We start from the raw sequence: 24,209 nt of genomic DNA, 5'->3' as shown, positions 1-24,209 counted from the left end.
TGCTACTGAGGAATGTCTGAAAAGTGCAACTTGATAGTAAGTTTGTGACGCCTTGGAGGGCCCGAAGCACTTGTTGGTAAGTACATCCACGTCATTTGATGGTTGGTCATGCAAAATAATGGACGTAATGGTATATGGTACGTCCGAGTCCATGCAACTTGGGAGTAGGTTCTGTTAACTAAATAGTAGGTCCGTCCAATGTACCCGTCCGTTGAATGGATGCAGCTTAGTTCAAAAAGGAGCAGCCTAGACGTACAATTTGAAAGACATTCATTTTTACTATAGACTATTTTTTGTTGCATAATATAATTTTACTTGTTATTTTTAAATTATTTTAATATTTCATTACATCACTCTGCAGTAGACAGTAAATAAAATTGCTGATAGAAAAAGATTCGACACTTACCAAAAACACTTCAGACGCTATGTTATAGCGAGAATTTCATCGCTACAATCTCAAATTGACAACATTCAGCTCTTTTTACAAACAGCAACACTAGTAGTGGTGACGTTTTCGAGAGTGCGCAGGCAAAGGGAACATTCAACGAAATAAAATAGGAATATTTAGATAAACGTACCGTAATTAATAAAGTATTCATAGTAAATATGATTATGTAGTTTTCTTCTTGAAGATTAGGACAAATAACTGTATTAGCACAGTATTTTAGCAACGGAAGTCGTGTAATAACATCACGTCATGTCGTTGTATGTGGTTTGCGCATTGCTGCTTTTGACGCCTATTCGTGCGTTTTATTTGCCGGGTTTAGCCCCTGTGAACTATTGTATAGCCAGTGATGATACTAGCAAGTCGTGCAAGGTAAGCTATCTCTATTTATTGAAGGTTTCTTGTTTGTAATCATTATTATCTTTTGCCGACATGACAATCATTTCGAAGAAACTTAATTATTACAGTATTGTTCTTTTAGTCTGTTCTAAGACAGTTACAGTATAAGAAATATTATCGCAAAGTTCGCATAGCAACGTAAAATACAACCGATTATAACAAATAGTTAAAAAACTCATAAAACACGATAACGATATTAAATAAGCACATCCAAATGCCAATTAACGGATTGTTAATTTAATATGTTGCTATTTCAGACTGAAATTCCGCTGTATGTAAATAGATTGAACACAGAAGAATCAGTGATTCCATTTGAATACCACCACTTTGACTTTTGTACTTCTGATGAGAGCCAATCACCTGTGGAGAACCTCGGGCAAGTGGTGTTCGGGGAGCGAATACGGCCGAGTCCATACAAACTTGAATTCCTAAAGAATGTCGAATGCAAGCCTGTGTGCACAAAGACTTACAGGGGCTCGGACACAGATTCTATCAAACGGTTGAACCTACTGAAGATGGGTATGGCACTCTCTTACCAGCACCATTGGATCTTAGACAACATGCCTGTGACTTGGTGCTACTTGGTTAACGAGGGCGGGAAGACTTACTGCAGCACTGGGTTCCCCATGGGCTGCCAAGTGCGCAAAGATATGGTAAGTACATCAATATAACCATTGACAATAATAGTTTTAAAGAACAATTCTCTATTGATAGTTATTCAAATCAACATTTAATTTAACACACTTTCTCTATTCTTTTTAAAATACACATCACATGGATCAATAAGTTTTGTGTGTGGTTAATTATTTAAGTGGCCAATTAGTTAGATAAATACTATAATGCTAGTAGTGAAAGTTATTTACCGATGAGTTTGTAGTTATATCATGTGTTTGCATAAATTAATATGCATACTGCTTAACTTCTAGAAAAAAAAATATCATGACAACTTTTCATGGACTAAAATACATTTTTAAATAGTAAATGTTAAATTGAAAATTAACATTTTTGAAGGGCATGTAGAACTTAATTAGTCATTAAGATGTAGGACACCTAGGTACACAAAGCTATTTAAAATTTTACTATTTGCATTATGAAAACATACCTATTTACCAAATACTATTTAAACACCTATGGATTAAATGTCAGTTATAACATTACTTCTTTACTTCACTACAAATAAATATTGAATAGGAGGGAAAAGATCATAGGATATAATGTTACTGTTGAGACTTGAGATGACATCAGATAGGAGGATAAAGAAAAATAATTTCTTTATTTCTGAACCAAACTCATTTATCGTGAAACTCTTCCTCCTGAACTAGGCAGCATCAGAAGGCAGTTCACTCCCTGGTTACAGAACAGTAATATAAACTTAATGAATAAAATGAAAAGAAGACAAGTTGAGCGAAAAGGCAGATCATCATCCTTTTTCCCAACTATGTAGGGGCTGGCTTCCAGTCTAACCGGATTCAGCTGAGTACCAGTGCTTTACAAGGAGCAACTGCCTATCTGACCTCCTCAACCCAGTTACCCAGGCAACCCAATACCCCTTGGTTAGACTGGTGTCAGACTTACTGGCTTCTGACTACCCGTAACGCATGCCAAGGATGTTCAATGACAGCCGGGACCTACAGTTTAACGTGCCATCCGAAACGCATGCATGAGCAAAAAGGCAGATATGGGCAAACAAATGAGAATGCTCTTAATATTTTGTATCTTTCTAATCAGTATTAAAAAGTTTCTTAAAAGATTTTTCTGTTCATTTCTAAATCTTAGATAATACAGTGAATTAAAACAAACTGTTAAACTTTACTCACTTGCATAATATACATATGTGTATGCATATGCTACTAAACCGGTATAATTTTCAATATCGAGGATAGGAAATTAGTGTAACTGGTGTATGCAAGGGAAAATTAATTATTATTTTGATAAATACATATTGTGCAGTCTGTTTTCCCTCACCTTGGCCTTTTTGATATGCAACAACTTTGTGAAATATAGTTTATTTGCTTTCTTTGCAATAGCTGTAATATTTAAATAAAATAAATAACATATATAATCCAAATCTAAATGGATATAATTTTCAGCACATACAGGTAAGTATTTGACAAATTGCTTTTATTTTGGAAAAATGTGATGATAAAATTCATTACTATTAATAGCAGTATTATGCAGTTGACCAATTACATATTCAGTAGAACACATTTTCATAGATACATGTTATAGTAACTACAGTTTTGTTATTTACTCTCACTTCACATACTTGTTTATTATTCTCCAGTGAAAATTAATTTATGTATAGTATAGCTGTCAGTTATTTTTGTATTTTATGTATAAGTTTTTAAACATTTCATTGGGTGCAAACCTATAGTCAGGATGGTTTCCTAAGTCTAGTTGACCGTTAAGAGTCCGGCACACCCCTCTGTCTCTCCCCCGGCGGAGGAAGTCCATGAGGATTCTCCCCCCAAAGGCCTCAACCCCAATACAATAATGTGGTAACTACATATAACATGACATTTTAGCTGAGAAACTACATTCCTAAAGTACAATTATTTTTTTAAATCCTTAGTCCACGTGGTTACGCCTGCGCCAGCGGCATGTGAGTTTAATTTATCTGTAAAAAGGTTACATGCTCTCTCAAACATCTTACTCTGATCTCTTAACTATATAGGTAACTTTTGTCAGGCGCGATATTTTCCGAATGCCGGGAACAATATTGTTTACACTCATTGTTGCAAACTAGCAACTTGATTTAGGCATATAAATAATTTTTAACCATGTTTTTTAATTGGATAAAGATAATTTTATCAGTAACACTATTTATCAATTAGTCACATAGGTCGTGTTTATCGCGTTTAACTTTAATTTTCTAATTTATTTCCCTAATCCATTTTTTTTACAAATAAAAACTTTAATGATTATGAATCGTACACAGATTTTTCGATAATTTTCTTTACAAATACATAGCTTATTAATTGAATAATAATAGCCGTTTATGGAATAAGTAATTAAAAATTCTTTCACACTAGAAAAGGACAATATTTCGAATAAAAGTTGTTTAACTATAAGAATTATACCTGTTGTTAAAAGTTGTAATATTACATTAATTAGATAAACAAAAAACCTTTAAACTATCAGTGCTGCGAATTTACTCTACAGTTTTGCCGGAAAATTAGAAATATGTTAAATACTCTCATCCGCTGTGAGGATATAATTATGAATATCCTGTGAGCATAAAGATATTTATCGTCAAACTCATAAAGCTTAGGGCCGTTAGTTATGGAATGAATATACATCATTTCCTCAGTGGTTACGTAAAACCCTGAAAAATACTCATAAATGATAATTATGACTCATTTTAAAAATTCATCTGATTAAGAAATAATAACGTGTTACTATATCGATGACACGTGAAAGCCTAAATTATTAAAGTCAATTGATCTGATAGGTCCTTCCTATTTTGACAATGGCTTGGCTTTATCGTCGTATAAGAGCTTTAAAAATATACCGTATAAATGTCCATTCACAGATATTACTTCAATTATAGGTTCTTATGATGTGTTGCCTCCCAGAACATGGCTTGTGGCTTTATTTAACTTTTAATTACAATTTCAAATATTAGACTCAAACTATGAATGCAATCAATTGTAACTTATAATGTGTTAAATTAATTAATATTTCTAGTTATGATAATTGTACGTTGTATTATTAAATGTTATCGCAAGGGATAGTATTGTTACATACATTTAATCAAAAATAATGTGCCGACTACGAAAAAATATACTCGTTAAATGCACTGCACATTCAATAGTTCTCCATTAGTAGTAGTACATTATAATAGTTCTACATTCTCTAGTTTCTGTTTTATTGATAAGTCACCTACCTATTTATATAAATAAGTAGTCATTCTTAAATCGATACTTGCTACGGAAATAAATCGCTTTATGAATTTGCTAAATGCAAGCCTTCATTTATAACGCACACAAAAAAGAGTTATTTGCGCGATAAAATATTTTACGACCGGTACTGCCTTCAACTGCTTATGGTGAAATGTACAAAAAAATCTGTAGTTATATTATTCTAATAGCTGTTTTCCCGCGGTTGCACCCGCGTCCAATGGGAACTATTGTCCGTATTCGTATGAAATATAGTTTATGTTCCTTGGGAATAGTGTAGCTCTTTCACTGTGTAGGTACTTATCAAATCGGTTTATTAGTTTCGGAGCCTATTCGTATCAAACAAACAATCAATCAGATCTTTCCTCTTTATGATATATATGAATGTTTATTACACCTGTAAATAAATAATATTTGTTTTGTTTTAGGATACATGCACGCCGATCGTGAACGGTCACTCGAGTCGTATTGGCGCTTACTACCTCTTCAACCACGTTGATATAGAGATTACTTACCATAGCGGCGGCGAAGAGGAGTGGGGCGTCGCGTTCGGTGAAAACGGCGGACGCATTATCTCTGCTAAGGTAAAGTTAACACCTTTAGTGCTGCCATTTCATAACATGGTTAAATCATGTTAATTTGCCTTTTGCACAACTTTGTTAGTACAACAAAACAGTGCTAACAAGAGAAGATAAGCATGAAACACTGTTATCGTTAAGTTATGTTAAAAAGTTTTTTTCTCCGTGGTAATTTGCATTATATTTTTTCCCTAGATCAAACCAGCCAGCATTCGACACACAAACCCGAAGAACCCTGAGTGCGGAGCCCGCGCGGCCGAGCTTCAAATCCCGACTGAACTCGATTCCGACAAGACCTTCAACGTCACTTACACGTACAGCGTCACCTTTAAAAAAAATAACACTATCAAGTGGTCTTCCCGATGGGACTACATTCTCGAGTCTATGCCACAAACGAACATACAATGGTTCTCTATTCTTAACTCTTTGGTGATAGTCCTGTTTCTCAGTGGTATGGTAGCCATGATCCTGCTCAGGACTTTATACAAAGATATTGCAAGATATAACCAAATGGAGTGTGGAGAAGATGCACAGGTAAGACGCCTATTAATTTGAAAACGATTATTTTCTTCAGCAGTTCAGGCACTTAGTTAAACTTTGTATTTCACATTTTTGTACGAAATTGCAGGAAGAGTTTGGTTGGAAGTTGGTACACGGTGACGTATTTCGCCCGCCTCGTCGCGGTATGCTGCTGGCTGTATTCCTTGGATCTGGATCTCAGGTAAACTCATCTAGTAGCACCTTTTTAACTCTGAAGCAATACAAAAAAAAATGCAGCATAAGCTAACTAACCTTAAAAGAAAAAAAAAAGGCCCATTTTCCCCGTGAACCATGAACTCCTAAAAACTGTTTAAAAATTGAACTTGAAAATTCATAGTAAACAGTTGCTTTAAGAAAACATAAATGATGTTGGTAAACTTGGGAATTTACGATAAATCACATAAACCTGGCAACATTGTTCCAGGTATTCGGCATGACCCTGGTAACACTGGCGTTTGCGTGTCTCGGCTTCCTGTCTCCCGCCAACCGCGGCGCGTTGATGACGTGTGCGCTGGTCGCGTGGGTGCTGCTCGGAGCGGCGGCTGGATATGTCAGCGCGAGGATCTACAAGAGCTTCGGAGGTAGACGGTGGAAGAGCAATATTTTGTTGACTTCTATGGTGTGTCCTGGGTAAGTGCAAATTATCTTGAAGTCTTATTACACTGACAAATTGAGTACGTTTTAAATGCTGCTGAACACTCAATATCAGCCTTTGTTACTACATCAAGATATATTTTTGCTAAAAATCCACTTCCAATATGTTGTTAAAATTCCAGCTTACACATACGTACAAATAGTCAATATACTATAATTACCTTTCAGCCCTTAGCACAAGATTTTAGATAGATGCCTTGTACCTAAAAACTTATTGACTACAAAAATAGTTGTATCAGAACTCGCAAAAGTTAGATGAAGTTCATTTTTAAAGATGCATGTCTTCTTTTACAGCGTGGTGTTCTCCCTGTTCTTCATAATGAACCTGGTGCTTTGGGGTAAGGGTTCATCAGCGTCGGTTCCGTTCTCGACTCTGGTGGCTTTACTCGCTCTGTGGTTCGGAGTCTCTGTACCGCTCACCTTTATCGGCGCTTACTTCGGATTTAGGAAGAGAGTAAGTTGATAATCTTTATGTATTAAATAATTGTTGAGAATAATGTAATTCAGCACTCCTTGAACACTAGTAAGATGACGTCTCTTCAGGTTTTATCTTAATAGCACTACAATTTTACGCAGCATCGAACAAGACGTCTTGACACTAAAGTTTGTTAGGTTAAAACTAGACGACATGATGAAAAGTTGTACTGGAACATTCTTCCATGTCATACTAGGAGGTTCCATGATACATAGACCTCGGCTGTTAATCCTTTTGGGTTTTTCCAGATTTTGGACCACCCAGTGCGCACGAACCAGATCCCGCGTCAGATTCCAGAACAGTCCCTGTACACCCAGCCCGTGCCCGGCATCGTGATGGGCGGAGTGTTGCCTTTCGGATGCATCTTCATTCAACTGTTCTTCATATTGAACTCGCTTTGGTCCAGTCAGGTACGAATTGGCATATATTTTCACTTTTAATAGTAGCATAATTTAATAGATCCTAATGAGTAATGTCTTGTTTTAAACTGTAGATTTTAATGGCCATCTAGTTTTCTTCTATACACTTTTAGGTAACTCATTTTTCGAAGAAAGCTATTGGCTATATTTTATCCAAGTGGGCGAAATGTTTTTCTCAGGAAGCTGCAAAACAAAACTGCAAGTGGAATCTAGTTACTATATGACATAACCAGTGTATTCAATTCCAGATGTACTACATGTTCGGCTTCCTGTTTCTGGTGTTCGTGATCCTGGTGATCACATGCTCGGAGACGACCATCTTGCTCTGCTACTTCCACCTTTGTGCTGAAGACTACCACTGGTGGTGGCGAGCCTTCCTCAGTTCGGGCAGCACGGCCGGGTACCTGTTCGTCTACTGCTGCCATTACTTCGTCACCAAACTGAACATCGAAGACGCCGCCTCCACCTTCCTCTACTTCGGCTACACCCTCATCATGGTCTTCTTATTCTTCCTCCTCACCGGTACCATAGGGTTCATGGCTTGCTTCTGGTTCGTCAGGAAAATCTACAGCGTCGTCAAAGTAGACTAGACGCGTCCTAGGTTAAGCATCGAGTGTCGTACAGCGGTATTGACGAGTCCGTCGTGGGCGTTGTTATGTAAAATTAAGCCAGTTGTTACACCAATGCGTTGTTTTTCTGAAAAATACGCTAATTTGTTGCGTGAGAAACTTCCGCCTAGTCCATTTGTTTACTGAAATGTCTCGTCGAGTTATAAAATGGTCTATAGGTGACGAAGAGACCGTTAGTGGGAGTTTTAACAGTTATTATTGAATCACAGACATGACTTGTATTGCAATGGATGTCGAGATGCAACACATCAGCTGCGCAGGCGTCGCCGGTCCTATGTTGCGCGTGTGTCAGTGACAAGTGAGACTGCTGTACACAATGTGATTAATTGTATAAAAGTTTATAACGCTAATAAATTGATAGTCTCCTGTGCGTCTTTTAATCGTTTGTTTATTATTTAGATATATTATTATTAATTTGAATGTTAGGTCGTATACATATTGACTAGAAACTCTATAGAATGTTGTAATCAGAATCCATTTTCTGCAAATCTAGAAATTTTGAGTTTCTTCAATATGTATGCGCCTTTAGTCGCTAGATGTGTAAGTTTTTTTTTTGTGAAAGAAAATCGAAGCTTAAATATTTGTATTTATTATTTGAACCCAGCTAATACTTATCACCTTGCACAAGAGAACTAGTGTTAGAAAAGCCGTGAATTGTCTAGAAAAGGATTGACTATAATAATAGTACTTAAATGTGCCCTATTCAATATCAAGAAAACTAAAATAATGTGATGTACGAATTATGTGATTCGAAGATATTTAAACCGTGTATCATACATTTGCAATTAAAAATAAGTGAGATTTAGCATTTTTTAATAAAAATTATTAGGAATAACGAATACTTCAGATCTATGTTTTTGTTTATGTTGTTGTGTGGAAAATCGACATCTATGAAATATATACCAATGCAAAAGATTTATTTTAATTTAAAGCAAGTTACATAAATTTTGTGCCTCTAAAATCACTAGCTGTAAAAGGGATATTTTGTAACTCACTAAACGTGTATCGACTTTTACTACTACTAAAATAAATACAAAGAAATAAAATTAGAAGTTGACTTCCATACGATGACATTATTAATTTAAATTAATATTATGTTAGAACTTATTGTTTAAATACATACCATGTATCGTATGCATATTATGCAATTTAATTTTATCATTATTTTAAAAACTGCTTAGTTCATTACGACAGTTTTAATGTAAATAAATAAAAAAACTATTTTACAAATGCTTTTCATTTTTATTGTAACGTAATAAAAAAATAATTTAATCGCTGTCGCTTTCAGAAAGCTCCGCCTTTTCTTTTGGTTGTAACGCCTTTCGTTTGAAATGTTTCTTCTTTTGATCAATTTTAGTTTTTCTGAATAGTTCTATTGCTTTCATTTTGTTTTCTAACAAACTCTTTTTGTCCTTTTCTCTTTGTGGAATCATTTCTTGGAAGCGATCTGATTTCGGTATTTTGATTTCAAACTCTGATTTTCCGTCTTTGACATGTGACACAACCTTTACGCCTTGATTTATAAGTACATTCTCTTCTAAGTTCTTTCGTTTCTTAGCAGTAGAGGTGCCAGCTTCGCTCGCACCTTTAGTCCCACTGCTTACAGCCTTTCTCTTAATAGCAGGCTCAGTACTATCTTCAGTTTTTTCATTCTCAGTTACGGGGGGCCCCTCAGGACCCATCTTTTGTACAGCAGCTTTAACCCGTTTACTCATTTGTTCCTCTAATGACCCAAACTCAACTTTCCGCTTGAAAAAGTCTTGAACAGACCTTTGAGTTTTACGGTCTTTTATTCTTTTCAGGACTGGTTTAATGATTTCATCTAATTTATTTTGAGACCACCCAAACTTTGCTTTTGTGTAATCTCTCAATATTGTGATGTCTAGCTCGCCCCAAGTGAACTTGTCTTCACTTTTTTCAATGTTTGGTTCTAAGTAGGCTTGGACCACCTAAAATTTATTTATTTCATATTAGAGGCACAGAATAATGAATAAGATGACAGTAAATAAAAAATAAAACTTACCCGCACACTGGGAAAATCCTCTGTGAGGGCAACATTCTTGAGTTTCTTCTTAAGGCTAGTGTTGTCAGTCCTCTTTCCAGCTCTGACCCATTGCTTGAATTCTTGCAATCCCTTCACGATGTGTGCGTAACGACCTTGCTTCGAACTCTCGCTAAGGAGTTGTCTCTTATTGAATGGGAAAGAGGCTAGAATCTCTAAGGCAGTGACAGGCCCTACACCACTCACTCCAGTTGTGTAATCACTACCAACTAGCAGTGCTAAGAGTACTAACTGTTCTCTACTTAAATCTGGAAAAAATAAAAAATATTTTTTAATGACAAAACATAGAAACGTAATTATAATAAACTTTCAGATCAGAATGTTACTCTAATACAGATAATTTCAAAAATTACTTACTAAAAGATTTCTCAATCCTCTCAGATTGAAACTGCAAAACATGCTTCTTTTGGTTGAAGAAATTCTTGTACACAGTTCTGCCGCCAAACAGCCAGATGTCACTATCGTCTGTTATTGTACCGTCTGTTAAATTCACACTTTCTAGGAATGCACATTGTGCTTCAGCCTCCATAGGGGCGACGATGTACGGAATACCGAATATTTGAAGTAATTCTTGAGCCTCTTTAGTCATTTGCTCAGTAATATTACGACCGATACGATCCAGTCGACCTTTTTCTTGTACCAAATCTTCCTCTGCAGTTTGCATTTCTTCAACCATATTATTTAACTGTTCTGTAGTTAGAACCTCTTTAGGTGGGTTAGTAACTTTTACTATTTCGTGTGAATCTTCATTAATACTACTTTGCACATCATCATTTACTGTATGTGACAAATTATTGTCAATTTCCATATTATCAGAACTTACAGTAACTTGTGGTTTATTCTGATTCAAGTTATCAACAACATTATCTATTTGTACTGTACTGACTACTTCCTGAGGTAACACAGGATCCTGTTTAGTCTGAACTTGTGGTTTCATATTTTGTTCAACAATTTTGCTAATACTTTTCAGTGCAGGCACATCAGGTATTTTAAATACTTCTTCTGGTACAACGTTTGTATTGACCGCCTTAATAAATGACACTTCGTTATCAGTCTTAGAATCTTTTATTGCTTCTTTTTTATTACTCACAAACTCCTTTTTATCGCTCACAACATCCTTTTTATCTTCGAATATATCCGCAAATATATCATCATCACCTGGTGCATCACCCATATTTAATGTAAGTTCTACAACAGGCTTTTTCGTTTTAGTTTCTTCTTCAGGTACTTCTTCAAAGTCATCCTCACTGGACTCACTTTCATCTTTTTCTACAGTATTGACTTCTTCAAATTCATCACTAGAATCATTTTCTTGTTTTATTTCAACTCTAGGGAAAGCATTCTCTTTCTCAGTTACACTGTCTGCTTCTTCTATGCTAGAATCTAGGTTGATGATATCTGGCTCTGGATTTTCAACGCAAACTACTGACGCTTGGGTGGAATCAAAATTGTTCTCTGTTTCCTTATCTTCTGAAGAGTTATTAGGCTCACTTGCAACTTTCTCATCTTCTCCACTACTATCAGATAATTCACCACCTTCAACACAATCTTCATCACTAGATGTTAATTCAATATTATCAACAATAACTGACTTCTCGTTATTAATTTCTTCCAATATTTCATCAACTTTAGGTACTTTCACTTTCTTTTTATTCCTTTTACGATCTGTTACAATTTTGTTAATGGCTCTGTGTGTAAAATCGCTGTACTGCATGATATAAGATTTGGCACTGGTCATGTCAGGTTGCTCAAAGCCATCATCTTCTTCAGAGTCTGTATATGAATAATCTGTGTCAGTCATACATGATGTCCAAGAGTCATCTGTTTTAGATACAACACTTGTGTTAGCTTCATTTTGTTCATCAGCACATTCTAATGACATTTTAATTGCTTTCTGTAAATCATCTTCTAGTTCATCAACTTTGTTTGGCTGACTAGTTGTTGGTGTTGGTTTTTCATCAAGTTCAGTAATTTCTATTTTGCTAGTGGTTGGGTTGTTTTCCAATTCTTTCCTTTTCTTTGCATCTTCCAAGGCTTGCTTTACATCTTTGATGAGTAGAAATCTTGTGGATACATTGGATGCAATGCGCCTAGAGGGTAATGTTTCTATTTTGGTGTCAATACCTTCTTCATTTAGTAAGGATTCTAAATCATTTAAGGACATTCCTGTATCACCCATTTCTTTTTCTGTCTCTTCAAGACATTCTTGTATTTTCCTTCTCTTTAGCAACCTCTGCATCTGTAAATTAGCATTACACTATATTTAATCTCAGATTGAAAGTTACATTCTCCTATATAAGTTGTTTCAATGTAGACTGACACAAGCTATTCAATGAATTTTTTGCTGCACTACAAAGGGATAGAAATACAAAATTACTTGAAAATCAGAAAATGTGTCACTGTTCTTGGGCAGCTCTTTGAGTCGTCCCCATGAATTCATTTTTCTTGTTTCCTTTAACTCAATAAGTAGATCATACTTTTCCTTGACTCCTAAATTCTTGAAGCTATCAGACTGCAAGTCTACTGTGTGAAGATCAATACTGGAGCTGCTGGAGTTCTGTTCATCATCAGACCTGGAACAGGCATTTTTCAGTTACTTTCTGCTTCATCAGGCTGCCTACAAATGCAAGTTAGCAAAATCAAGGTTATTTGGAGTGATATAAAGTAGTTTTATCTTTGTATTACATCTGAACTTACTCTGATTCACTTTCATCCTCCTGCTGTGGCAAAGTGGGCAGTTTAAACAGGTCATCATTATCTGCGGATGTATTGGCACTTTTCTTCGGTGGTGATATTTCTTTTCCTAATAAACTGCTAATTGCAGTTTTCTTACTTAACAATAGAGCAAGTTCTCTCTTAATCCTCTCAGATTCTGAATTGTACTTTGCTTTATGGTCTTGTCTCTTAGCCTATAATGATTATTTACATTTAAAAAGTAAACAAAACAAGATGACATAACATAAACAAAACAAGTCTCAACTTGAACACAACTTACAATAGTTTCTTTTTTCAATTCAGGGAAAGCTCCATCAAATACAAAAACTGGTTTTATTCTGAAGTACAACAGTTTGCAGAGACGTTGGAACAATCCCATGAGATGTGCATTTGGTAAAGGAGCTCCTTTTGCATCCTGATAGCCTTTCACCATCTGATGCAACCATATTGAAATATCTAATGACAATGGAAACAAAAGATAATTTTGTTGGTTGAAATGAGCTGTATAATCAGGAATATTTCTTAAAGACTCGTTCGTTTATCTTACCGACTGCGAGCACTTTGTTTTCCAATGTCTCGACCGGCACGGGCTTGCCGGCTGGCTCTATTAGCCGCCACAGTCCAGTGACTCCCATCGCATGCGATTAAATTCCAGAATAGATTTTTTGTTTATACTAATGTATATATCAGTGTACATAACAAAGGTCGTTTCCCACGAGATCTCCGGTCAATCGTCGGTCTCTTCCTCACACATCGCAACTATTTCGCTTCATGAGCTCAATGTACCCGCTAAGGCTACGCACACATTCATAAAACGAAACGATTGCTACTGGCGCACTGCGTTCGTAAATATGTGTTCGGTTCACTACAACATATCAAATGTTTTACTACGCCGCGAACGCCCACTCTTTCCCACACTTTATTTTCTCACGCCCCATGCGTAACCCCACATCCTATGACCGGCCGTCTGTCAGTCGGCGCGTCGCGGGTCGACCGATCCCTCATCGACTCGACTCGATTCTGTCGATTCGCGCGCGTGTAGTCGACAACACGCCTGCAAACAGCTCCGTGTCTATGGTCAATTTTGACAGCTCGCGCATCTGGCGTTGTCGTATTTATACTCGAATAAACAGAAGTTTATAGTCAACTTTTCGTAAAATAAAATCATAAATCGAAAACTGTCGGGACGAGGACGAGGACAAGTGTCCCCCGGTCGCGAGTGGCATTCGACGTATCTTCGCCCCGGACCTTCCGAAAATACCATCGTCGAACAGGTGTCTCGAACGAAATGTGTGCCAGTTCCCAGCGTAATTAACTGACGAGGGGCGTGAATAATACAAAAGTGTATCGATCGACGAGATAATCGGACCCGGGGGCGACGTTGTTTTGGTGGAATCTACCCCGTGGGCGCGCGCCCTTCGATCGAGGAGCAAGGAGGACGCTTAAGCCGCGTACTGGCCTGCCGGCGATGTGCCATAGGAGAAGTGACGCCAGCTAGGGAACGGGAGCATCATTGTGCGCGACCCGGGACCGGGTGCGCGCTATGCGGGCGGCAGCAAGGTGAAGGCAGCCGTGGCGAGCATGCCGCACCAGTTCGGCGGGGCGGGCGCGGGCGCGCTGGCGGGCGGCGCCTCGCCGCCGGCGCAGCACGCGGCGCTGTTCCCGCGGTACGCGGGCGCGGCCGGGCCCGGCGCCGGCGCCTACCGCCCGGAGGAGCGCCGCCTCACGCGCGAGGCCATGGAGCGCTACCTGCGCGACCGATCTGACATGGTCGTCGTCATCCTGCACGCTAAAGTCGCACAAAAGTCTTATGGTAATGAAAAACGGTTCTTCTGCCCACCACCCTGCATCTATCTGTTCGGAGACGGCTGGCGACTGCGGCGCGAGCGCATGCTGCGAGAGGGAGAGACTGAGCAGGCAGCACAGCTGTGTGCCTTCATTGGCATTGGCAACTCTGATCAAGACATGCAGCAGCTGGACCTCAACAATGGCAAGCAGTATTGTGCCGCTAAGACTTTGTACATATCTGATTCTGATAAAAGGAAGCATTTCATGCTGTCGGTTAAGATGTTCTATGGTAATGGCCATGACATTGGTATATTCAATAGCAAAAGGATAAAAGTAATATCTAAGCCATCTAAAAAGAAGCAATCTCTGAAGAATGCAGACTTGTGTATTGCAAGTGGAACAAAAGTAGCCTTGTTCAACAGGCTGAGGTCTCAAACTGTGTCCACCAGATACCTGCACGTGGAGAATGGCAACTTCCATGCATCTTCAACTCAGTGGGGAGCGTTCACCATCCACCTGCTGGATGATAATGAGAGTGAGTCCGAGGAGTTTGCTGTTAGAGATGGATATGTACACTATGGCTCCACTGTGAAGCTTGTGTGCTCAGTCACAGGCATGGCACTACCTAGATTAATAATAAGAAAGGTAAGGCTATGCACCTCTTAAATCTCAACAGTAGTTCACATAATAGTAATTTGATACCTCACATACAAATCATAAACATTATTTACTCAAACATTTTTAAACTATTACAGTTGATGTAGACATGCTAAATTGATTTTAACCTACTTTACACTGTTATCATTTGGTTTAAAATACTTGTATTTCTTGTATGCATGTTATAGTGTCTTAAAATACATTCATTTAACATTTTTCACCCTTTAAAACTTTTCTCATTCACTTTTTACAAAATCAGGTCTTTTTTCATATAAAAAAAAACTACAATAATCTAAATTACAGACAGAACACTGCATTAAAAATAAGAAAAAAAATACTGACATATTTATGTTTATAATGTCAACATGCAAAGACCAATAAATAAAATGCGATACAAATGCTATCGACTAACTACACTCACACTATACACTCAGACACAAACTTTCTTGATGTAAAATGAACTGGTTAAAACTTCAGAACCGCACATGCAACCAATTTATAATAAATTTATTCTAATTGTAGATAAGTGTCAAAATTTACATAGACATCTTTCAAAATAATAATAACTCTTTATTTTTCTCTTCACAAAGTTACCTTAAAACTTATATCTTTAAAAATGTACATAAAATTGCTCAAAGGCATAAATCATATCACTTAGCATAATTATCTCAAAATTAAATGTAAACTGTATTATTAATAATAACACTGTTCACCCAGGTGGACAAACAAATGGCCTTACTAGAAGCAGATGACCCAGTATCCCAGCTTCACAAGTGTGCGTTCTACATGAAGGACACAGAACGCATGTATCTGTGCCTCTCGCAAGAACGAATAATACAGTTTCAAGCGACCCCGTGCCCTAAGGAGCCAAATAAAGAGATGATCAATGATGGAGCATGCTGGACTATCATCTCCACGGATAAGGCTGAATATCAGTTTTATGAAGGAATGGGGCCTGTCAGGTATGATGTTTTTATTTTAAAAATAATTCCCGCTATGCAAAGAATGTTTGTAATATTGTCTGTCACATGTAAAAAAATTATACTTTAAAAAGGCTGTTTATTTTTGAGGTGGTTAGAGATTTTTAATTGTATTTGCCATAATAAACAACAGGTTTACAACCATAAATTATGTCTAGTGGTTCTAAAACCAGAAATAAAGGCTAAATAAAAAAAAAATATAAGCAACTAGCTTCTGCCAGCGGTTTCACCCGCATCCCGTAGGAACCTCTACGTGAACCCGGATAAAAAGTAGCCTATAGCCTTCCTCGATAAATGGGCTATCTAACACTGAAAGAATTTTTCAAATCGGACCAGTAGTTTCGGAGATTAGCGCGTTCAAACAAACAAACAAACAAACGAAGAGTTTCTTCAGCTTTATAATATTAGTATAGATATCAACCCCAAAAAACAGCAAGAAGAATACAGAATTTTTACTTCATCCTAATACATATTCTTTTCTTTTGCTATCTAATTCGATATTTGCTACTATTACATAAATCGAATAAGAAAAACACATACTATTTAACCTGATAGTGTCTTTAAAATAAAAATGTAGATATTTCTCTCCTAATACTACTTTGTGCCTATCTTCATATCTTTTTATTTGCCATTGGGCACAATCCAGTGGGGTTGACAAAATAAATATTATTGAAAAAATGAAAAAAATATATACATTTGCTTATCTGTTTTTTGCGATATATCCCAAAGGATTGTAGAGCATCTCACGCTTATCATAATATGCAACGATTGACATCCTGACAATCATGATATCAATTGGTCCCCACGATGATAACAATCAGGCGCTAGACGCCGCAAATATTGTACGCTCCACGGTACAAATACTACGAATCGACGAATAAATTCTGATCGCATAATCCTCTTTAAAACAGTAACTTCTTGAAATGAAATCGTTTATTTTGAAGTTGGACATAAAATCTTAAAATCACTTTTACACGTCATTTTAAGAACGCTGGGGTCGGCATTTCCTAACTGACTTATCCCTGAGAAGATACGCCGATACAAACTCAAGGGTCATAGTCTCTTTTAAAGTCCAAACATGTTATAAATCAAGTAATATTATGTGTGAGTGTCACCATGTACACGGTCTGGAATGGCCTTTTGAGGAAAGAGCCATCTTCAGATTAAAACTCCTAAAATGAATGTAATTAATTCCTGCTTGATAGCATTTTCTCATGTAATTTGTGCCCATTTGCAGCAACTCAGTTGTTAACTATAGGTAAGGGTTGCCTAATGACTCGTTATCTTATATACCGATCAAATAAAACATTAGTTTTCGCTTTGTATGAGTTATTGTCCACTAAACTATCTTATCAGTGTTTCCAAATTAACTAACTTTTAAACAGTCATGATTATTTAGATCTGACAGCTTTATTTTTATAGTCATGGCTCCATTTCATTCGTAATGGATCCACTGTATGTAAGAAGATAATCATGTATTAATTACCAACGAAGAAAAACATTAGAAAAATTCGCACGTTTCTCAAAACAGTTAGTTTTGACACCCTGGGAACTACCACGGCACCTGTCGGGAAATAATCCGATATATTAGCCTGTATGTTGTCAAAACACTCGTAAACGACCAACAGATTAAACAGTAGCAATATTTATAGCATCATATAAAAGAAAACATGGTGAAAATTCGCACGCACATCAAAACATGCAACGATTTGACACCCTGGGAACCTATCGAGCACAGGCGACTATTGATGTCACAGCTTATAGATACCCGACATGGCTGTGGCCACATGCAGAGTTAATTACTCCGAAACTAAACTATTAACAAGTTTATATTTAGTTTGATAAAAGTAATTCGATCGTGTAGGAGTCCCTTGTGGGCTTTTTGCCACCCCTGCAATTTTGTCGCACCCCTAATATTTGTTTAACGTGTATCGAATGATCCGCGATAAGGTTTGGGGTCCGCTTAATCCTCTCGAGTATTGTTATATTTCAATTGCAAACCTCTAAAACTTATTATAGTTCGGCCATTCAGAGAATGCGTTCCTGACACGTCGCGATTGAACTGACGACGTAACTTTGCAATGGCGTTGCAGTTACGATAAAAATATTTTTGCTGGTTGTTTACCGTTTTAACAATTGAGGAGCATTAAAACAACATTATTATATCAATAATCAATGAATGTTATTACGTCGTCAGTTCAATCGCGACGTGTCAGGAACGCATTCTCTGAATGGCCGAACTATAATATTTTGTTTGGATTTCAAATTTCGTTTGTCAATCCATCCGATCAATAGCGCTTGCATTGAGCAATTTCTTCAGCATTTAGAAATAAAAAACTTTGCTTTTTTCCGGGGTCATTTCTTCCCATATTTGCATAAAATCTATTGTTGTATGGTGGTGTAAGTTTTTGGACTGCTAAGATGCCTTTGTCCTGTACAAAATTGAATATCAATTATACCTCAACATCAAAAGAGTTTTATTTACAACCACTTTAAAATCCTTTCTATCTCCAGGTCGCCAGTAACACCAGTGCCGCTAGTCCACTCCTTAAACCTAAACGGAGGCGGTGACGTAGCCATGTTGGAGCTGGCTGGAGACAACTTCACGCCGTCTCTGCAAGTGTGGTTCGGTGACGTGGAAGCAGAGACTATGTACCGGTGTGCGGAGTCCATGCTATGTGTCGTGCCTGACATCTCGCAGTTTAGAGGACAGTGGCTTTGGGTGCGACAGCCTACGCAGGTAACTACAGAGGGTAGCATAGAAATACACACTTAGTTGTAGTTTCTCTGTAAATAGATGTAGATTTTCGTAGCAGCTTAGGCCATCATAAGACAATGTCTTAGGGAAGTAACTTTCATTATATAAAAGTTCTGCAATTAGATCATCATCTTTGGCTGTATGTATTTTCGAACGTGCTACTGTCAACAATGACTTTATTAAGCGACGCCCATAAAAATTAAGTTTCAGATTTACATACATATTTTTTTATTTAGTATTTTACGACGTGGTTTAAACAGTAGCTTGAACACTTATCGGTTTTGTTAACTGTACCTACAATTTACCAGCACCCTATTCAAATAATCTCCTCTGTCAGGAAGTGACCATCGCGACCACAGCGTTTAATAGTTGAAACTTTATTCCGCCGTGGGAACTCGGTCGGGAACAAGTATAAAAATATACTCATAAATGTTATGATAGGCCGTCGCCGAAAGGACGAGCTACACCTGTGTCTCACAACTGGTGATTACAAAACAATCGACATAATATACAAACAATAACAAAGTTATTAAACCACGTGTAATTGGTCTCGGCGACAATTGTTCCAAGTCTGCGAGTCTAGAACATCTGGTTTCTTAGCGAATGTTTATTATTATTTTGTTCGTTAATATTCAATCAGGAATTTTAAAAGTAACGTTCTTAAAACTGGATTCTTGATAAACAAATATGCGGATTTATATGCAAATGTAGATAATTATAGTATTGGCGATATAAAATTGTAGCGTAGATAACAGTGGTTTATAGTGCACCCTTCGATTGAATATCGAAATCGATTTAATAACAGATTATGCGTTTGATGTAGACTTGAATTATTAATGTCTACTGGAAATAGATACTTTAGCAATGAACGTAATATGATACCTCTACGACTGCGTAACATATCTTCATTTACCAGTTTGTTATAATAGCTAAGACTTGGATAACTTGTTCATTGTTGGTGTAATTAACTAGATTAGTCATGAAATTGAAACAGGCTAGTAATTAATTGAATTTATATGTTTATATGTTTCTTAATGAAGATAGCGAATGGATCGATCGACTGCTCTGAGCTCGTTTCAAAACTTGAATTTAAAACTAACCTTATTGGGTTACGATGGAGGCCATTACTGAGTGTGCCTTCCACCTCCACTAATTATAGGCGTAATGCTTACCTTATTAGAAGCGCTCGTTGCTTTAATGAATTATCTCGTGAGCATGATATTGACTTATTTTGCACTAAAACGAAAGTAGCAAAGAAACTTTTAGCTAAATCATTTTTTGAGAATGAAGCACTGTCTGGTGGTACTCAAATACACACGTAGCAAATAAATAATATTAATAATTAAAAAAAAAAAAAAAAAAAAAAAAAGAAAAAACACATTCAGGCATTACAATAGTTCATCGTTAATATTATATATCTGTGGAGGCTTGTTATTAGCAACTGGAAAATATATTTTTGTTACATATTATGTTATTAGTCTGTAAGCCTTCTTAAAATAAAAAAAAAAAAAAAAAAAAAAAAAAAAAAAAAATTCTGCCACATTTTTGCTAGAAGTAGTATTCATCATCTAAATTGAGGAAACTGCCCAAATATTAACAATACAATATTAATTCAACTATAATCACACAGTTAATCATTTTCGTTTTACAAAAAAAAAAAAAAAAAATTAAAATAGAAGAACTTAAGATCCGAGTTTGTTTAGTCTGTCTAGAACCATCGTCAACTTTGAAAACTTAACTTGTGTTTGAACTTTTTTTAAATTCGAAGTAAGCTCTCGACATTTTCCCCGTCGCTGGCTTAAGGCGCCTCTTTTATGAAATAAAATCACATTGATGTGCTGTACTTATTTGTTTATTTTTATCTGTACTTATTCCTATATTTTATCTGTATATTTTTATGATACAATTTAATAATTTGTCTTCAGGTACCAGTGTCGCTGGTCAGGAACGACGGCATAATATACGCGACGGGCCTAACATTCACGTATACTCCTGAGCCGGGGCCTAGGCCCGTGTGTGCTCCCGTGGACGACGTGATGCGACCCGACACGGCCGCCGGTTGGCACCACGATGCACACAACACCCACAGACTACCAGACAACACTCTTCAATAGCCAATGGACTGCAGGCTGGACGAAGACAGTCTGCAGTTATAATTTACTCTATGGCAACTAAAAACTGTGTTAATGTGACCCAAAGAACGCCGTCTCGTGTACCACACAGACATACGGTGAGTGACTCAAAGACAGTAATTGTATAATTTCGATAGTGCCTAATGTCTATTCATCATAGCATGATCTCTAGCTTGTGCTAGAAGTGGGTAATATTTTTGAAAAAAACGTATTTTAAGTCGTTCAAGTGAAATGGTATGTTCTATACGTATTGTATGCTGTTACAAACAGCGTAGTTTTTATTAGCGCATGCTCTTTGCGCAAGTGACATAACCTGCTTGTTGAGGTACCTTCAGGAGGGGGAAATGTACAATAGAAAATGTGTAGCTCATTAGTTTGTGCAATATTAAACAATTTTACTTTTGTGACTGATTTCCTACTGACGACGTCAGGCGGATATTTGTATCAAACCTTTTCTGAAGATGTGACTCCATGTCATCTGAAAAAGCGAATCATTGTACTAATATGAGAGTTACGTTTAACAGATCATGTTAGGGTCTATAGATTATAGAAAGCTTTATTATTAAAAAAGTGCCACTTCGCGAGTTTGCTTTGCTTGGGAGCTTAGGACCGCAGGCGCTAAACAATATGTGGACACTATAATGTGTGCCTAAATATATCTAAACGATATGTTTGTATATCTACGAGATTATGACACCAAAACTATGATTAAGGTTAAAAATCAGCAATAAAAAGCAAGTTGTGACAACAGTACCATAGTAGAAGTGGAATATGTGATAAATATACATGATGGCATTTTATTTGGCAACTTCGTTAATACAAAATATAAGCTCATGAAAATAGGGTGTATTTTGTATTAACAAATATACGTCTAATTAGGTGCCAGCACAAGATATGGCTCTACTAGTGTTATACTTGTTGTTAATTCGATTGATTTCTTGTATTTTACCTTGGGTATGAATTATAAAATATGCGAATTTCTACAGTAACGTCTAATAGAGCTGTAACTATCCTAGCTATAACTAGCTATAACATATTCTTTGTTTCACACGGTTAGCGGATTGGAAGTGGGCCAAATGCGACACTTGTTAGAAAATCAATAAGTGCATAAATTTCCAAGAAAAAAGGTGTTGTTACACCGTCGCTCAACTATTGTAAAATTAACCAAAAAGGCTTGATTTAGATAATTTACTACGCCTATCAAATCAACCTCTCTGATATTCAGTTTGGTAATGAGGTTTAAAATACACAGGCTTAAATTATAGCCATTGTTCATTTTGTTTATGAAAGCTATTGTAATTTTTATTAAAGAAATTGTAACCAAAATCATCGAGGGATTATTAACAATTTCCAATTCGCCAACTAGTGTTCTCCTCTCACATTTTTTACTACCAGTAGGTAACTGCTAGTCCTACTTAATTTTGAGCAATAGGGTAGTGTCCAGGGTCGAAATAATGAAATAATATTTAGTCCGCTTTTTAGATAATCAAAAAATATTGGATACGTATTTTTTCTTTTTTTAATTAAACATAAAATGACAAAGATAATACACTTCAAAAATTAGGAGTGGGGGCCTTTTACGTCACAGTGTCCTGAAAATTGTAGCAACTTGTGACGTCACACTCAACTTTAACACGCTATATCTTAACAAGTTCTGATCCAATTTAAAAAAGAAAAAATACGTATCGCTTAATTTTGGACAATCTACAAGACGGACTAATTATTATTTTTTAGGAAACTAGCCTATTATTCGCCCTTTCAAAGCGCTTACCACAGCACATTTATTTACAATTGCGAACAGTGCTCAACAATATATTGCTTTCGAACACTGAGGTATACAGGGAGGTAGTTCCTACTCCGGCATTTAATATACACCAATTTAAAAATAGTTCGTTCATTGTCATCGTCATAAAAAGAGATCTCTCTGCTCTTAGATTTGTTTCTTTGGGGCCAAATAGTTGTAATATCCATGACAAGTCATTGCGTTTATACTATAATACTATTCTAATTAAAGTTAGATATTCTTAATATGTTTGGGTAAAGGAAAATGAATTCTACGAGATTGAGTTTAAGAGTGATTTTAATGTTATTGGTTTGTATAAATTAAGTAGATAACCTAGAATATTAGTTTATTACAATCGAGTTAGAGAAGAGCCAAATAAGTCCTTTTATCTCAGAATACTTGATATAGTATTTTTCTCTTATACATTAGTGTTTATACCTACTATTTTATTTGCTTCTGTGAGTGCAAGTCGATCGGTCTCAATGTGTATGCACAATTTATCTAATCACTACACTTTGTTGACGATAATAATAAAATCCAACTATTGACACGTAGCTGTCACTGTACGTATGTATATTTACGGAGATTTTAAACGAACAATACATGTAGTTTAGTAGCTAGCGTTAGTCCATAGCAGTACGGGCTCTGCACATCGAGCGCGATGCGATACACAGCGACAACGTAACACTTTATACCCAAACACATACATTTTACAGAATGTCTCAAGAGCGTCGCTCGCGCGTTTTTCCGCACGTCACGCTCGATCTGCAGACCCCCCAATAATTAAATGATAAAGAATACTGAAATTATAAATTTTAAAATTCTATTTATTTTATGCCAATATAATTTCTTTTGAAAATGTATTGTTTTAAAAACGGATTTGATGTGTATTTTTAATAAAACGTGTGATTTCGAACATTCCATGTGGAAAGTGTAATAAGAAGTACAAAAAATATCAATATTTTTGTAGCAAAACGTTGAATTACGATATAATCTTATGGAATTGGTAAAGTTACAGTATTACAAGGAAATTAGTATTAAACGCGATGAATAGACAGTAATAATGTCGTCAATTTTGTAAAGCGATAAGTAAATGATTTGTCATTTAAAAATACTGTTTACTCCTTTTTATCATTTTACATTTGGTATTTCTATATTTGGAAATGGTCATATTGAAGTGGTGACTGCCCGGCCATCGTATTGTGAACCGGCTGTACAACGCGTTGATGATATTCGGAGCAGTGATTCTGAAATATGAGTAAATATTTTTTAATAAAATTGAATTTAAATAACATT

General features: G+C 36.4%; 3 protein-coding genes across 4 annotated transcripts; 2 read left to right on the top strand and 1 right to left on the bottom strand.

Moving 5' to 3' along the window:
• Nucleotides 1-491: 491 nt before the first annotated feature.
• On the top strand, nt 492-9,264 carry LOC124646252 (transmembrane 9 superfamily member 2). Its single transcript, XM_047186368.1, has 9 exons — nt 492-817; nt 1,102-1,497; nt 5,172-5,327; nt 5,517-5,855; nt 5,950-6,042; nt 6,286-6,491; nt 6,810-6,969; nt 7,239-7,400; nt 7,658-9,264. The coding sequence occupies exons 1-9, from the start codon at nt 698-700 to the stop codon at nt 7,997-7,999; spliced, it is 1,974 nt and encodes a 657-aa protein (XP_047042324.1). The 5' UTR covers nt 492-697; the 3' UTR covers nt 8,000-9,264.
• On the bottom strand, nt 9,260-13,766 carry LOC124646251 (DNA excision repair protein ERCC-5 homolog). Of its 2 annotated transcripts, XM_047186366.1 has the most exons (7): nt 13,363-13,766; nt 13,096-13,271; nt 12,798-13,009; nt 12,478-12,673; nt 10,458-12,339; nt 10,062-10,348; nt 9,260-9,987 (listed from the first exon to the last, which is right to left on the bottom strand). In XM_047186366.1, exons 1-7 carry the CDS (start codon nt 13,448-13,450, stop codon nt 9,307-9,309), a joined length of 3,522 nt encoding a protein of 1,173 aa, XP_047042322.1. In that variant the 5' UTR covers nt 13,451-13,766; the 3' UTR covers nt 9,260-9,306. The 2 variants fall into 2 exon arrangements, with proteins under 2 accessions (XP_047042322.1, XP_047042323.1); XM_047186367.1 differs by lacking the exons at nt 12,798-13,009; nt 13,096-13,271; nt 13,363-13,766 and having other exon boundaries at nt 12,578-12,673.
• Nucleotides 13,767-13,860: 94 nt separating this feature from the next.
• On the top strand, nt 13,861-22,673 carry LOC124646253 (suppressor of hairless protein). Its single transcript, XM_047186370.1, has 4 exons — nt 13,861-15,248; nt 15,978-16,222; nt 18,755-18,980; nt 20,924-22,673. Exons 1-4 carry the CDS (start codon nt 14,397-14,399, stop codon nt 21,110-21,112), a joined length of 1,512 nt encoding a protein of 503 aa, XP_047042326.1. The 5' UTR covers nt 13,861-14,396; the 3' UTR covers nt 21,113-22,673.
• The last annotated feature ends 1,536 nt before the right edge of the window (nt 22,674-24,209 follow it).

The sequence above is a fragment of the Helicoverpa zea genome, chromosome 3 (genome assembly GCF_022581195.2).
Source record: "Helicoverpa zea isolate HzStark_Cry1AcR chromosome 3, ilHelZeax1.1, whole genome shotgun sequence".
In the NCBI taxonomy this organism is placed as follows: Eukaryota; Metazoa; Arthropoda; class Insecta; order Lepidoptera; family Noctuidae; genus Helicoverpa; species Helicoverpa zea.
This window is presented reverse-complemented; position numbering and strand designations above follow the sequence as displayed.